At 40.6% G+C, this 12,719-nt stretch overlaps 1 protein-coding gene across 1 annotated transcript in view; it reads left to right on the top strand.

Moving 5' to 3' along the window:
- Positions 1 to 1,711: 1,711 nt before the first annotated feature.
- The window catches only part of LOC147624332 (MADS-box transcription factor 23-like), a 337,401-nt gene continuing 326,393 nt past the window's right edge, over positions 1,712 to 12,719 (top strand). The window contains exon 1 of the mRNA XM_086819317.1: positions 1,712 to 2,435. Coding sequence (XP_086675443.1) covers positions 2,254 to 2,435 — 182 coding nt within the window. The 5' untranslated portion in view covers positions 1,712 to 2,253. The remainder of the gene's footprint in view (positions 2,436 to 12,719) is intronic.

Genomic DNA, 12,719 nt, shown 5'->3' with positions numbered 1-12,719 from the left:
TTATTCTCTCTAACTATAGAAACCATGGAGTCCTTGGGTTTTTTATCGAGTCTTGGTATTATCTCTTGCTCCAGTATAAGCTCCTTGTCTCACTAGAGGGGTTTGGCTTATTTTTTTGTAGGACGAGGAGGAGGATGAAGATGATGATGATGAGTGTCATGTCTATGTAGCTTGTTATGTACATCTTACCGCCACGCGAAATTTAGGTAGAAATGTTTACATCTTCACCAGTCTAAATCTCCAGTCTAAACCTCTATTTATGTGTGCGCTCACGCGCACCCATGCACATGTGTGTGTGTGTGTGTGTGTGTGTGTGTGAGAGAGAGAGAGAGAGAGAGAGAGAGAGAGAGAGAGAGTTTCCCGGTTTGTCTTTTAACATGCAAGTAAGGGTTTCATCTTCTTGTAGAGTTTATAACTCTAAGTCAGGCAACAAGTGGAGGTTGACGCTGTAAGTTGAATAAAATTTTCGATCAAGAAATTGATGCTAGATGGAGTCAACATGCAAGGCACATGCCTGGGTAGGCAAAAGAGGTTCCACGATCACCAACGATGTCTGATATGGACATCAAAGGTGTGCAGCTTAATGTCCTTATTGTGGGCATGAATGGGAGAGGATAGTCAGAAAAGCATCACTGAAAAAGGGGTTTGTAGTTTTAGGTGACACAACTAATGATTTGGCATTTTAAGTAACAATGTCTTTTTTCTATATAGAGAAACTTGCTAGATAAATTTGCTATGATCTAATGTTGATAAAATACTATATAGACAATGTTTGGCATCTTTACAAGAAAAAAATACTATATAGTACTTTATTATATAAAAATAGATAAACTACTATATAGACAATCGGGAAAGTTTACTATATAGAACTTTATTATGTAATATACATAAACTACTATAATATAGATAGTTTAAAAAATTACTATATAGATTTTTTTTGTAGAAAACCTTTGTCTATATATCAAACTAGCAAAAGGTTCGTATTTTACTAGTCCGGACTTTCGTTCATTTGTATTTGGTAAATTGAGCTTCTATTACTATATAGGTATAGGAAGGAGCTTGGAGTTCCTTGTAAAACTAGTTGGTGTGGGGTGGTTTCTCTAAGTTTTCACTCTAGAAACGGAATGGAGGGCGAGTTGCTCTCGAAATTCGTCCCCGTACAACGCAATGTTGTCACCCTAATTGATCCTGAAGAGCGGGCTTGAAGCCGCTTGCAGTGCGAGGTTTGTAAGGCAAAGTAGGAGGGAGTAGTTCAGCTGGTTGGGAACGGGATTCGGGAAGGACGGAGGATTGATGGAACGAAAGGATTGATGTGAAAGGGGAAAAGGAGGGGGTGGGGGAGCATGTGAAGTTAGTGGCTTTGAAACGTTTAGGCGGGTACTGGGTACGGGGCTGATGAGACCACCACTACAGTACGGGTTCAATAGACCGACACGATAATCATGTAGATATAGAGCTACTATAATAGAAAGAAGTTATAGGAGTGAGCTATAGGTTTTATGGAAGAGTATGGGAAAAAGGAACGGGGAATCTAGGAGGGTGTTGGAAATCCAATCCAGATTTGGGTCTTCAAGTTGGGGGTTTGGATTATTTTCAAAGATTTGATTAAGCTCTACTGATACAAGTGCAAACAAGCCAGTACTGTCCTAATAAGGCGCCTCTCTCTCCGACTCTCCCTCCACAAATGCCACCGTGACCTGTCAGTGGTCGCCATTTTACCTCACTCCCGGTGTAAATTGTTTTTTTTTTTTTGGGAACCTTTGAGCGTCACTCTTCCCCAGGCTCTGTCCTCTTCCATCCTCTCGCGCTCAGACCACCTGCACACCCACGTCTCTACTCTTCACGTCTACCACTAACATACCCTTCTGCCTTCTTGACCCCATTTGTAGGATTTCTTCTCCACTTCGGCCAAGATGGAGATTTCTACCATTAACCTAACAAAAACGCTTGCCTTCTTGCATATTGCCCCTAATTATTCTCTCTTACCGACGCCTCATACCCTCTTGTACACCACCTTATTCGCAGGAGTAAACTGTCTTCTCAATGCAAAAGCAAAGGACTTACCCTCACATGTCGACCTTGCAGTAGAATAAAAAATACTATCGAGCCCTTATTATCCCGGTTTAAATACCACAGATCAAGGTGCAAGGGGCTCTCAACGCTGTGACAGAATCAAGATCTTGTCACCGTTATTATTATTGCCGATTTCTAAGAAGGAAAAAAATATTATTAGGGCGAGAAGAGGAGACTGCGATGGGGAGGGGGAAGATTGAAATCAAGAGGATCGAGAAATCGACGAGCCGTCAGGTGACTTTCTCGAAGCGCCGTGGTGGGCTTTTGAAGAAAGCACACGAGCTCTCTGTTCTTTGTGATGCTGAGGTTGGTCTGATCATTTTCTCCAGCACCGGAAAACGGTTCGAGTTTGCTAGCTCCAAGTAAGTCTCTCCCTCTCTCTCTCTCTCTCTCTCTCTCACACACACAATTTCGTGTTTCTTCCTAAAATTCTATTTCTTCCCAAATATTCATTTTTCCTGTTTATCTCTTTCTAAATTTGATTGCTCGCGCGAATCATGATTAACACTGTACTAGCCCTACACATCGTAGTTCAAGACTAGGACTTCAGAGAACAGCATGCCCCGTGCATTCTACGGAACCTCGTCGGTGTGCTTGCACGTAACTAGCTAAAGGCATCAGGGTTCGTTTACGACCACCCACATGTTACCATGACTGCTCATATCGTCTTGATATGACCCATTACACCTTCTGAGCCCTTAATGTCGAGATCTCGTCTTCTACTTTAAACTATGGTTCTAGCTAAAACACACAAGTAGCAAATAGCTGCTAATCTACTAGTGGTCAGCTTCTACAACCCTGATGCAGGGAAGAGCGGCATCTTTCAATATCGCTCTACTGCAGGCCCAGGATCACAGATTTTTCAACTCCTATACTAGGCAGATGCAGCGAATTCGATGAATGCACGTTAACTTGATATTTCGAGAGTACAAGTTGGAACTAATGCATGCTGTGTGTGGTAATTGAAACTTCGCATGTAGTGGCTTGTTCTATTTAGTATGCGTTTTCCAGTAAAACCTCCACATGGATTTGCAAATATTGGTGCTTGAAAGTTCAAGGTGTTCTGTCATTGTTTTCTTGGCCTTACTTTGAAATGTTGAGCTAGCAAGTTGCTACGGGCATCCTTGGCATCTCAAGAGTCACGCAAGGTTCCCCAAAGGGAAGAAGGATCTTATGATTTGTAGAAAATCAACGATTACTGTGATTTGATTAAAACACGCACACTTGCTGTGCGAAGATTAGAGGAACATGCGGGACGTATTAATTGGTGCCCCAATAGGCCTAGATATACAAGAAGGTTCGTCACCCAAACGGGCGCCTTACGAGCAGTTACGCTCAGTTTACAATTATCAATAAATAATAATCCTAAAGGTTCTAATGTTTTAACTCGACTAAGGTTGTGCGGCATTATTATCTCCACAGTCCCCCTTAATGCAAACAACCTAAGAACTAGGTTCTAATGTTTTAACTCGACTAGGGTTGTGCGGCATTATTATTTCCAGATTCCCCCTTAATGCACACTCCCCCTTAATGCAAACAACCTAAGAACTAGATTCTAATTATTCCTAGATTCTAATTATTCCTACACTTGTAGAGCAAAGATCATGCTTTTGTTGAGTTGTGAGCTTGATCAGAAAATCAGGCCACATAATATCTGTTGATGTGTACTCCGACTGTAACTTCTTGCCTTCGATTGCTTCTTTGCTTGCCATGTAATGGCTAGACTTGCGAGCAAGAAAATAAAACCAGCACTAGATCTTCTAGTATCAACATTCCCCCCTCCCCAAATCTGAGTCAGACCATCTGAGTAACGAGGTGAGTTGACTCAAAGATTGTGTGCGGGAAATATCTTAATGAGCATTTAAGTCCGTTCCAATGAGCACGTTCGGGATTCTGCATGAATCCAGACAAAAAAACCAGTAGAAAAACACAAATTGGGCCTAGTATCGGTAACTAAATAGTGGATACTACCTAAAATATGACTATAAGGGAATTGTGTCATATAGTCTATATGAGCTTTAGTAGTTGGGCCATCAGCTAAAGAAAGTTTACAAGACTTTCATGTTTCCATGCTATATTTAATTAGAATTTCATTACTATATTTTGATTGTGTAAGAGTAATGGTGCCTTTGATTTTATCCTGTTGGACTTGAATTCCTAGAAAATAGGTCAAGGTCCTAAGTCGGTCATATGAAATGTAGAAGATAATTTGGCTTTGGCTTCTTGAATGAGGGAGAGGTTGGAACCTACTATTGGTATATCAGCAACATATAGAGCAGCAATCAATATCCTATCTGTGGACAATCTTGTGTACCCATGAGAGAACATAAACTTATGAAAACAATGATACCAAAGACATGGGGACTGTTTTAGACCACAAAGGGAACGATGCAACCTGCAAACGTAACTAGGATGATCTGTTGAAAGATGAAACGATGGTTGCATTATATATATTTCTTTTGAGAGATCGCCATGTAAAAACGTAGTCTAAACATCGAGATGATGCACCTCCAGATCAAGTGCAGAGCAAGTGCCATAATAATCCGAAACGAAGCCATGTGAAGAGCCCGAGTAAACGTCTCTTGTAGTCCATAACTTCGAGAAACCTCGTTTGTAGTCCATGACTTCGACCTATGAGAAACCTCATGACTTCGACCTATGAGAAACCTCGTGCAACAAGACGAGCCTCATATCTGGCAACAGTACCATCAGGATGAAATTTACACCAAAGTATCCACTTGCACAAAATTAGTTTACGCCCAACAGGAAGTGGTACCAATGACCATGTCGAGTTTGTGCGTAAGGAATCCAATTTAGACGTCATCGTTTCTCACCATTTGTCTGCATCAGGTCCACACAAGGCCTCCTTCACTATTACGCTGACATCATGATAAGGGTGAGAGCGATGAGAAGGGGAAGCATCTGGTGGGTCGTCTAGGGCCACATAAGCGAAAAAAATGTCAATTCGATCGGTTGTAGCATAGAGATCGAAGAGAGAGCACAAACGGCTTTAGGAGCTACAAAGACGTGTCAGGGAAGCTGGGGAGGCGATGACTGAATCAGAAGGTGAAGCAGCGAAAGCAAAAGAGGATGTGGACTCACGTGTGTTTGGGTTGCTGAGAGGCTCATCATGCAAATAATGCATGGCATGCGAACGAGGTGACCCGCGACCACATGGTGGAGTCGAGGTAGTGGCCTGGCTATAAGTGAGGCAAGTGAATGAAGGGCCCGCGAAAAGTTGAGTATTGCGAGTACGATGGTTTATGATTTTTGACATTAACAAGACCGTAACCATAATGGAGTATACCTTCAAAATGATATGATCATGATCTCCTATATCGACAGAAGAGAGAAAAATATGCAACCTATACTAAAGCCACATGTTAATTCGTCTCCTTGAATGTATAGTTATTATTGTGAAATTATCGGAATGATGAGACGAGACGACAAGTTTGAATACACAAGTTAACAAAACAAAGTATGATCTTAAGGAATAAAACTTTCTCTAACATAAGATCGACCCTTTGAGAACAATTTCAGCATGGCCATTGATATGAGGAGAGGAAAGGAGATGATGATGAACTTTGTCATCAACTGTTTGGGTCGGTACTCATCGCATGCATGCTTGAAAGTCAAAAAACTATAACTGCAACTATGGAAAAGCATGGACATTGATATGAGGAGAGGAAAGGAGATGATGATGGACAAAGAACGCAAACCTATCTTCTCGGATATCCCAAATTCATTCGAGCGCTTGATTCTTGTAATAAGCAAATCATCTCCTTGCAAAATAACCCAAAACATAGTCATAATAATTTTGGAAGCAAGTCTTTATTTGAGAAGCAAAAGTTGTCTTCAGTCCTTGTCCTTGAAGGTCTTTGTAAACTGCCATAGTCATGCAACAGCACCATGGCCTTCATCGCAAAGCTTTTCCTTTTGCTGATTTACTTTGAACAATCATGCAAAATCACCATGGCCTAACAGTAATCATATTCTACCATGGCCTTCATCACAAAGCTTTTCCTTTTGCTGATTTACTTTGAACAATCATGCAAAATAACCATGGCCTAACAGTAATCATATTCTATCATGGCAGCAAATGGCACACAGCTTCTTGTTCTACTGCGCGCAAAAGAATTGCCTGTATATATGGCACGCAGCTTCTTGTTCTACTGGGCGCAAAAGAATTGCCTGTAAATAAAGGTATTGTTGGTCCATCATGCCGCAAAGCATTGGTTGTAACCAATAGTTTGTGTCCATAAGAGAAAGGGTTGAACGTGAAATTGAGAGTAGTTGTGATATTGGAGTTCATGCGGCCAACAGTTCGATTCTATGAAAGGAGCAGCACGATGTCCATTATGTTTCTGAGGAGGTGATGGCAGGTTCTAAAGATTGCGATCGCCTTCACATCAGTCTGCTTCTCTCATCTGCTTCAATTCCTCATCAATTCATAGAAGACCAACACCATCGCTGAGAACTACCACCAGGATTATGGTGTTGCTGAATGCAGAACTCATTAATCATTGCTCATCTCTAAGCGTTAGGTATGCTTCTCTGCTCATACGGCTGAATATTGATACTGCACTGCGCTTACGACTTCAAACTTCTCTGCTCATCCATTCTCTATAAGGCTATCCGTTGCTAAAGAAATTATAAGATTCATGCACTGCTGCTGTACATGAACCAGAGATGGGATGCAAACTTCTCAATCCGAAATAAGCACTAAGAAGCAAGAAAGCAACAATACATGTCATGCTTGTCCGAAATAAGCACTAAGATCCGAAATAAGCACTAAGAAGCAAGAAAGCAACAATACATGTCATGCTTGTCCGAAATAAGCACTAAGAAGATAAAGCTAAATCAGACGGTGCAGTCTGGCTAATTCTGCAGGGCTCGTGCTCACTCTATCTCGGCTGCAAAGTAGCGCTCTTTCGCGCTCTATCTCTGCTGCATCTTTGTTCCTTGCTCTATCGCTGCTGCACCTTGCCTCCGCATGCAACCATGCACTCACGATTGGGCCTCATGCAGCCATGCACTCACGAGTGGGCCTCTCTAGGCAAACTGCACACGCATGTAGCCTTCTCTGCAACTGCACTCACGATTGGGCCTCATGCAACCATGCACTCACGAGTGGGCCTCTCTATGCAAACTGCACATGCATGTAGCCTTCTCTGCAATGCATGCAACCTTCTTTGCATACTCTATAGAAACAAGTCACACACAGGGCCGCTAGATGGCGATTAGGAACATGCTCTGAGCAATGTAATCAGAGGCTACGACTAATTATATGCATACAGCTAATTACATGCATGCACCAAACAAAGCCGTAATTACATGCATAATCCACTCAAAACAGGTGATAACAGCGTTTATTTCTGACGACGAACAATAAGCAAGAATATAACGTTTATTTCTGACGACGAACAATAAGCAATAGGCTAATACACAATTAAGCAACAACAAAAGAACAATATATCAAGGAGGAATACCACTTAGCTTCTTTTCTCGAGACGTCCGTGGAGCGTAGCCACAGCTCTGATACCATGTTGGAGATGGAGGCGATAGCATGAGAGAGATGAGAGAGAAGCACACGGACACAAGATTGAATCCCCAAAGTGTGTGGAATACACACAATAGATGAGTATATATAGAGGAGATCCTAGGGCTATATATAGAGACATTCTATATATAGCCAACAAAGTTCTTAGTAAAGCCAAGAGCATAATAGACTTTGTCTACTTAAATGTGTGTATTATTAGGTTGGATTATGCTGACGGTTCCATGTCCTATGGCTTGTCTTAAACGTCCATCACCTTAATGAACTTTTACTGGTTCACTAAGAGATTGATATCAGATAGCCAATCCTTATTAAAGGTTACATGATCAGTCTCCCTTGTATCAATGATCCACGAGGTCTCGCTTCCTCTGGAGGGGCTCATGGTTGAAGTATAGGCTTGAATAGGCTCTTCATCATCATATTCATAGAGGCTTCGGATCTCGAGGCATAATTTTCATAGGCCCATCTTGGACCCTTATAACGATCACCAAATTTGCCCTTATGCTAGAGCTAGTGTGGCCAGGTTTATTATAGTATGTACAAAAAGGGTCAACAACTTTTTGAAAGGAACCACGAGGACGGGGACATGAAAGAGAACGGAAAGGCCTTTTTGGTTTATATGAAGATGGACAGAATTGCTTTTTGCCTTTTTAATGAACAGTGGCAACCATAGCCAATGAAGGAGTGAATGGTGTGGGAGTATTTGTGGCGTTTCTCACATCACATTTTCTTGAGTGATGCTTGCGACAAGATGTGTGACAATAAGATTTGCTATGAACATTTTTGTGGTGATGAAAGGTCTCCAAGACCTAGCCAAGGTGGCCAAGAGTAAAGCAACTTGCACATTATTGGCCAAGACAACGCAAGAAATGATGGTGTCATCTAAAATGATTTGCCATCGATCCAAAAATTGAAGGGAATCTTGGTCTTTTGCCAAGGTGAAAGTAATTAATTTCTTCAAATTAGCCACTTGTGTTGCAATATCCTTGTGCTCATACATGGCTTTCAATTTGTCCCAGATGGCTTTAACATTCACAAGGGTCCGTACTTGTTGGACTTGCTTGTTGCCTAAGTATAGGAGTATCTCCGCCTTGGCATTTATATTTTTCTTGGGCCACACTAGATTGGTGGTCCATTCAGGGTCGGTTCCATCAACCATACCCCCCATATGTATGTTTTCTCTAGTACGATCTTTAATTGTAATTTTCAAACTTGATAATTTTTATCAGTTAATTTATCAATATTGTATGTACGAGTCAAAGAAGACATTTGATTTGCTTGTGCCATGTTCAGTCACTATCCAGATCAGTGCTTCCAGGCGCGAGATTAATTAGTTATATTTTTATTGTTTTAGTTAGGAGAGTTGATTCTTGTTTTCAACTGATACCATGTAGAAAATCAACAATTATTGTGTTTTGATTAAAACACGCTTACTTGTTGTGTGCAGATTAGAGAAACTTGCGGGATATATTAATTGGTTCTCTAATAGGGCTAGATATAAATGAAGGTTTCTCATCCGAACGGGTGCGTTACGAGCAGTTATGCTCATTGAATAATTTTACAATTATCAATAAATAATAATCTTAAAGATTCTAATTTTTTAACTCGACTAAGGTTGTCTGGAATTATTATTTTGATAGGATTGGTAAGTGAGAAGTTGACAATTGAATTGTGTAACTTCACCCGATTTCAAAAGTGTGTAAGACTTTTGGAAATCGGACTTTGACCTTTGACAAGGACAAAAGGTTTTGATATGGTCGGAGTCATGAAAGCCATTACTTGGAAGTAGTATGTCAAAGTGCATATTGTGCTCAAAAGAGCACTTTATATGAGAGAAAAAGTGCAGCTTTGTGTCTCAATCATTCCTATTCTCATTCACTAGCTTGATCAGGATTCCCTTTATGATTTTATTTGTGGATTCTACTTGCCTATTTTCTTGTGGGTAGTAGATTGTTGACTTTTAATGTATTATCATGTGCTCCTCTCTCAGTATTCTAATCACTTCATTAAGAAAATGGTTCCCTTGGTTACTTACTATCTCAATTGGGCATCCAAATCTTGTCATTATAGTTTCATAGAGAAACTTCGCTATTGTGATGCCTTATAGTCTTTCAAGGCCTTGGCCTCTACCCATTTGGTGCAATAATCCATGGCCACCCATGATGTATTTCTTCTTGTTCTTTGAGGTGCTGGCTTGAATAGGTCGACAAAATCTAGACCCCACTTTTGGAACGGTTGTAGGGGCAACACTAGGGTGTGCGGCATTCTATCTACATAGTTTGGTTTCCCCAGCCTCTGGCACATAACGCATTCCTTGCAAACTTGTGTATGTCTTTTAATGCAATTGGCCACCATAGACTTGGCTAGAACACCTTGTGCCCCGTGACTTCTCCAGAAAAGTGCCCACCACTTACACCTTGGTGGCTTCTTCCAGCACAGCATGTTGCTCATGTTCGAGGACACATCTTCTCAATATCTTATCAATTCTCATCTTATAGAGCTGCCTAGATACTATGAATGACTTGCTCTAGAGAGTCTACTTATTTCTCTGATCTCTAGATATGTACTCTGGAAAGGACACGTCAAATAAGAATTGTAGCATTTTGTCATACCAATTGGGTTTTTCTCCTTCTATGTGTAAGAGTTGCACATCTAGGAAATAATCTTCTACCCCCTTTGGTTCTTCTCTCGACTCCATTCTTGATAGAAAGTCTGCTACTGCATGCTTGTTCACAAGGGTGTGTCTTATGTTGAATTCAAACTCCTATAACAAAATCATCCACCTAGCCAATTTTCGTGCCAAGTGTGGTTGGTTTTTTAGGTACAAGAGAGCTTTGTGATCTACATGAAATTTATATATTTTTTCCCAACAGATAGTCCATGAACTTCTTAATGAAGTAGATCATTCCAAGGGACTCCTTTTCTGTAGTGTAGTAGTTCCTCTTCGGCCTGGATAGCCTCTTGCTTACATAGTAAACAAGTCTGTACCCACCTTCTTGTGCTTCTTGCATTAGAGCACTAACAATGGCAAAGTTAGAGGCATCAACAAATACATCAAAGTCCAAGTCATAGTTTTGCTTGTTGGAGAATGGGTGTTGTCACTCAACAGTATTCTCTTGAGCTTTCGAAATGCCTCTTGATAGGATCCAGACCATACATATTCTGTATCTTTCACCATCACACTATACAAGGACACTACCACATTCGCCAAGAACCTCATGAACCTTATATGCCTAGAAACGTTGCAAGTTCTTTGGCATTCTTTGGCAGTTGACGCTTTACAATGATTGCGACCTTGGCTGGATCCACAGCTAGCTGTTTTGCAGACAGACACTATATGTCCTAAAAGGGATCCATGTGTTACAACAGCAGTGAAGGTACACTTGGTTGGATTCAGGCTCAGTTTGGCCTTCTTGCAATTCTCCATGCACATTTCATTAGGGAAAAAGGGAGCTCATTTTGGGGCCTTTTACGGTTTGGAAAAATAAGCTCTCAACCAATGAACAGAGGGCCAACGTAACGTTGGAAATTCACAAAAATAAAAGAAAATAGATAAAAGAAACAATATTTTATGTAGGTACAAGCGTGCTACATTAATGTAGAGATTGGTTTTTTATTCTCACAAGATCTTTGGACATGAAGATAGAATCTAGTCTGACATTTTCTTTGACAAGGGCCTTCCCGCTTCCACCTCCCTTTGAACTTTGAATTGTTGTGCTGCCTTTCCTTCGAAAGGTCTACCATTCTACACCACTACCTCATTGTGCAGTAACCTCTTCTTTTCCAAAACTGCTCCCTTGATCCAGTTTGGCTTAGAGTAAGATGTTTCTTGTCAACTATCTGTCTGCCTACTTTCTCTTACTTGAAACTTCACTTTGTTATCTTGTTTACATTACTTTGCTGTGGTTACAGATTCACAAGGTATCCATGGTGAATAAAAACTATGGTCGTTCTTGTGGAAGACGCTCTGTGGATGATAATGCTATGAAGGCAGAATTATACCACACATCCTTACCCCGTCGACCTGCTTCTTCTATTTCTTCGGTAGAGAATTCAAGTACAGTCAAAACGGAAGGAACTTGGGAAAGGTTTACTGTTTCGAAAGGAGCATGGGTGCTCATGCAACCTAGTAAAAGAAAGAGACCCCAGACAAAAAATATTTTCTTGGCATCATGGAAGGGAAGAGTACGAGATTTTAAAATCACCAGAGGAAAGATATCGGTGAAAGAAGTTTTGATTCAGCATGTGTACATGCATAAAGAACTTGTCTTGCGAGACTATCCAAATGATCTTCCGCAACACAGGCCTAATTGTATGTTTTTCTATTGTGGTTTTGTTTTTTATGAGGTGCATGGATTTTTAAGACAAAGCTTTCTTTCTTTGCTCATTGATATTCTTGTGTTATTTTATTCCAGATTTATACCCTTCATCGTATGAGACATGGCAAAACATCGATTGTATTCTGGGATTTATAGATGTTTTGCATGGATCGATAGGAGAACAACAATACGAAGGTTGATGTGCAGCAGAGCTAGCTCAATCCGGTATATTTTTTACTGATCATTTTTATCAGTTGCTGGACAATGCAAACACACATGGTGTGTTAAGAAAACAAGACCTTCCAGCATGGAATTCAATGGATTGGCCTCTCCCGCATTTTAGTGTTACAGAGGCATATAGAGCCAAGCTTTTCAAAGAAGTACAGAAAGCTCTTAGGCCCAATATTGCCACAAGGATAATAAAAATTTCTTTGTGCATGCCTCTCACAGTTTTTGTAGACTTGTTTAATACCTTTCCAGTGAAGGTTTCAAAAACAATGTTCACAGTTAAAGCAACAAGTCTGGCATGCATGCCACAATTTTTGGATAAAGGTTGGGATAAGAAGACATGTAGTTCAGTGTTTTGTGAGGTTGTCCAACCTTCTATGCAACTGAAGTACATGGTTGCATCACAAAATTTTATTTTTTCTTTTTATTATAAGCGCAGTCGAATGCTAGGTACAAAACTAGTCCCTATGGATCAAGATGAAGATTCTTTTGGTGCAGAAAATAAACTTCTTGATATTGATGTTGTTGAGAATGGTGATGTG

This window comes from Cibotium barometz, chromosome 25, assembly GCF_041138505.1.
Source record: "Cibotium barometz isolate CiBa-2024 chromosome 25, ASM4113850v1, whole genome shotgun sequence".
NCBI lineage: Eukaryota > Viridiplantae > Streptophyta > Polypodiopsida > Cyatheales > Cibotiaceae > Cibotium > Cibotium barometz.
The sequence above is the reverse complement of the archived record's forward strand: the minus strand, read 5'-3'. Positions and strand labels throughout refer to the sequence as shown.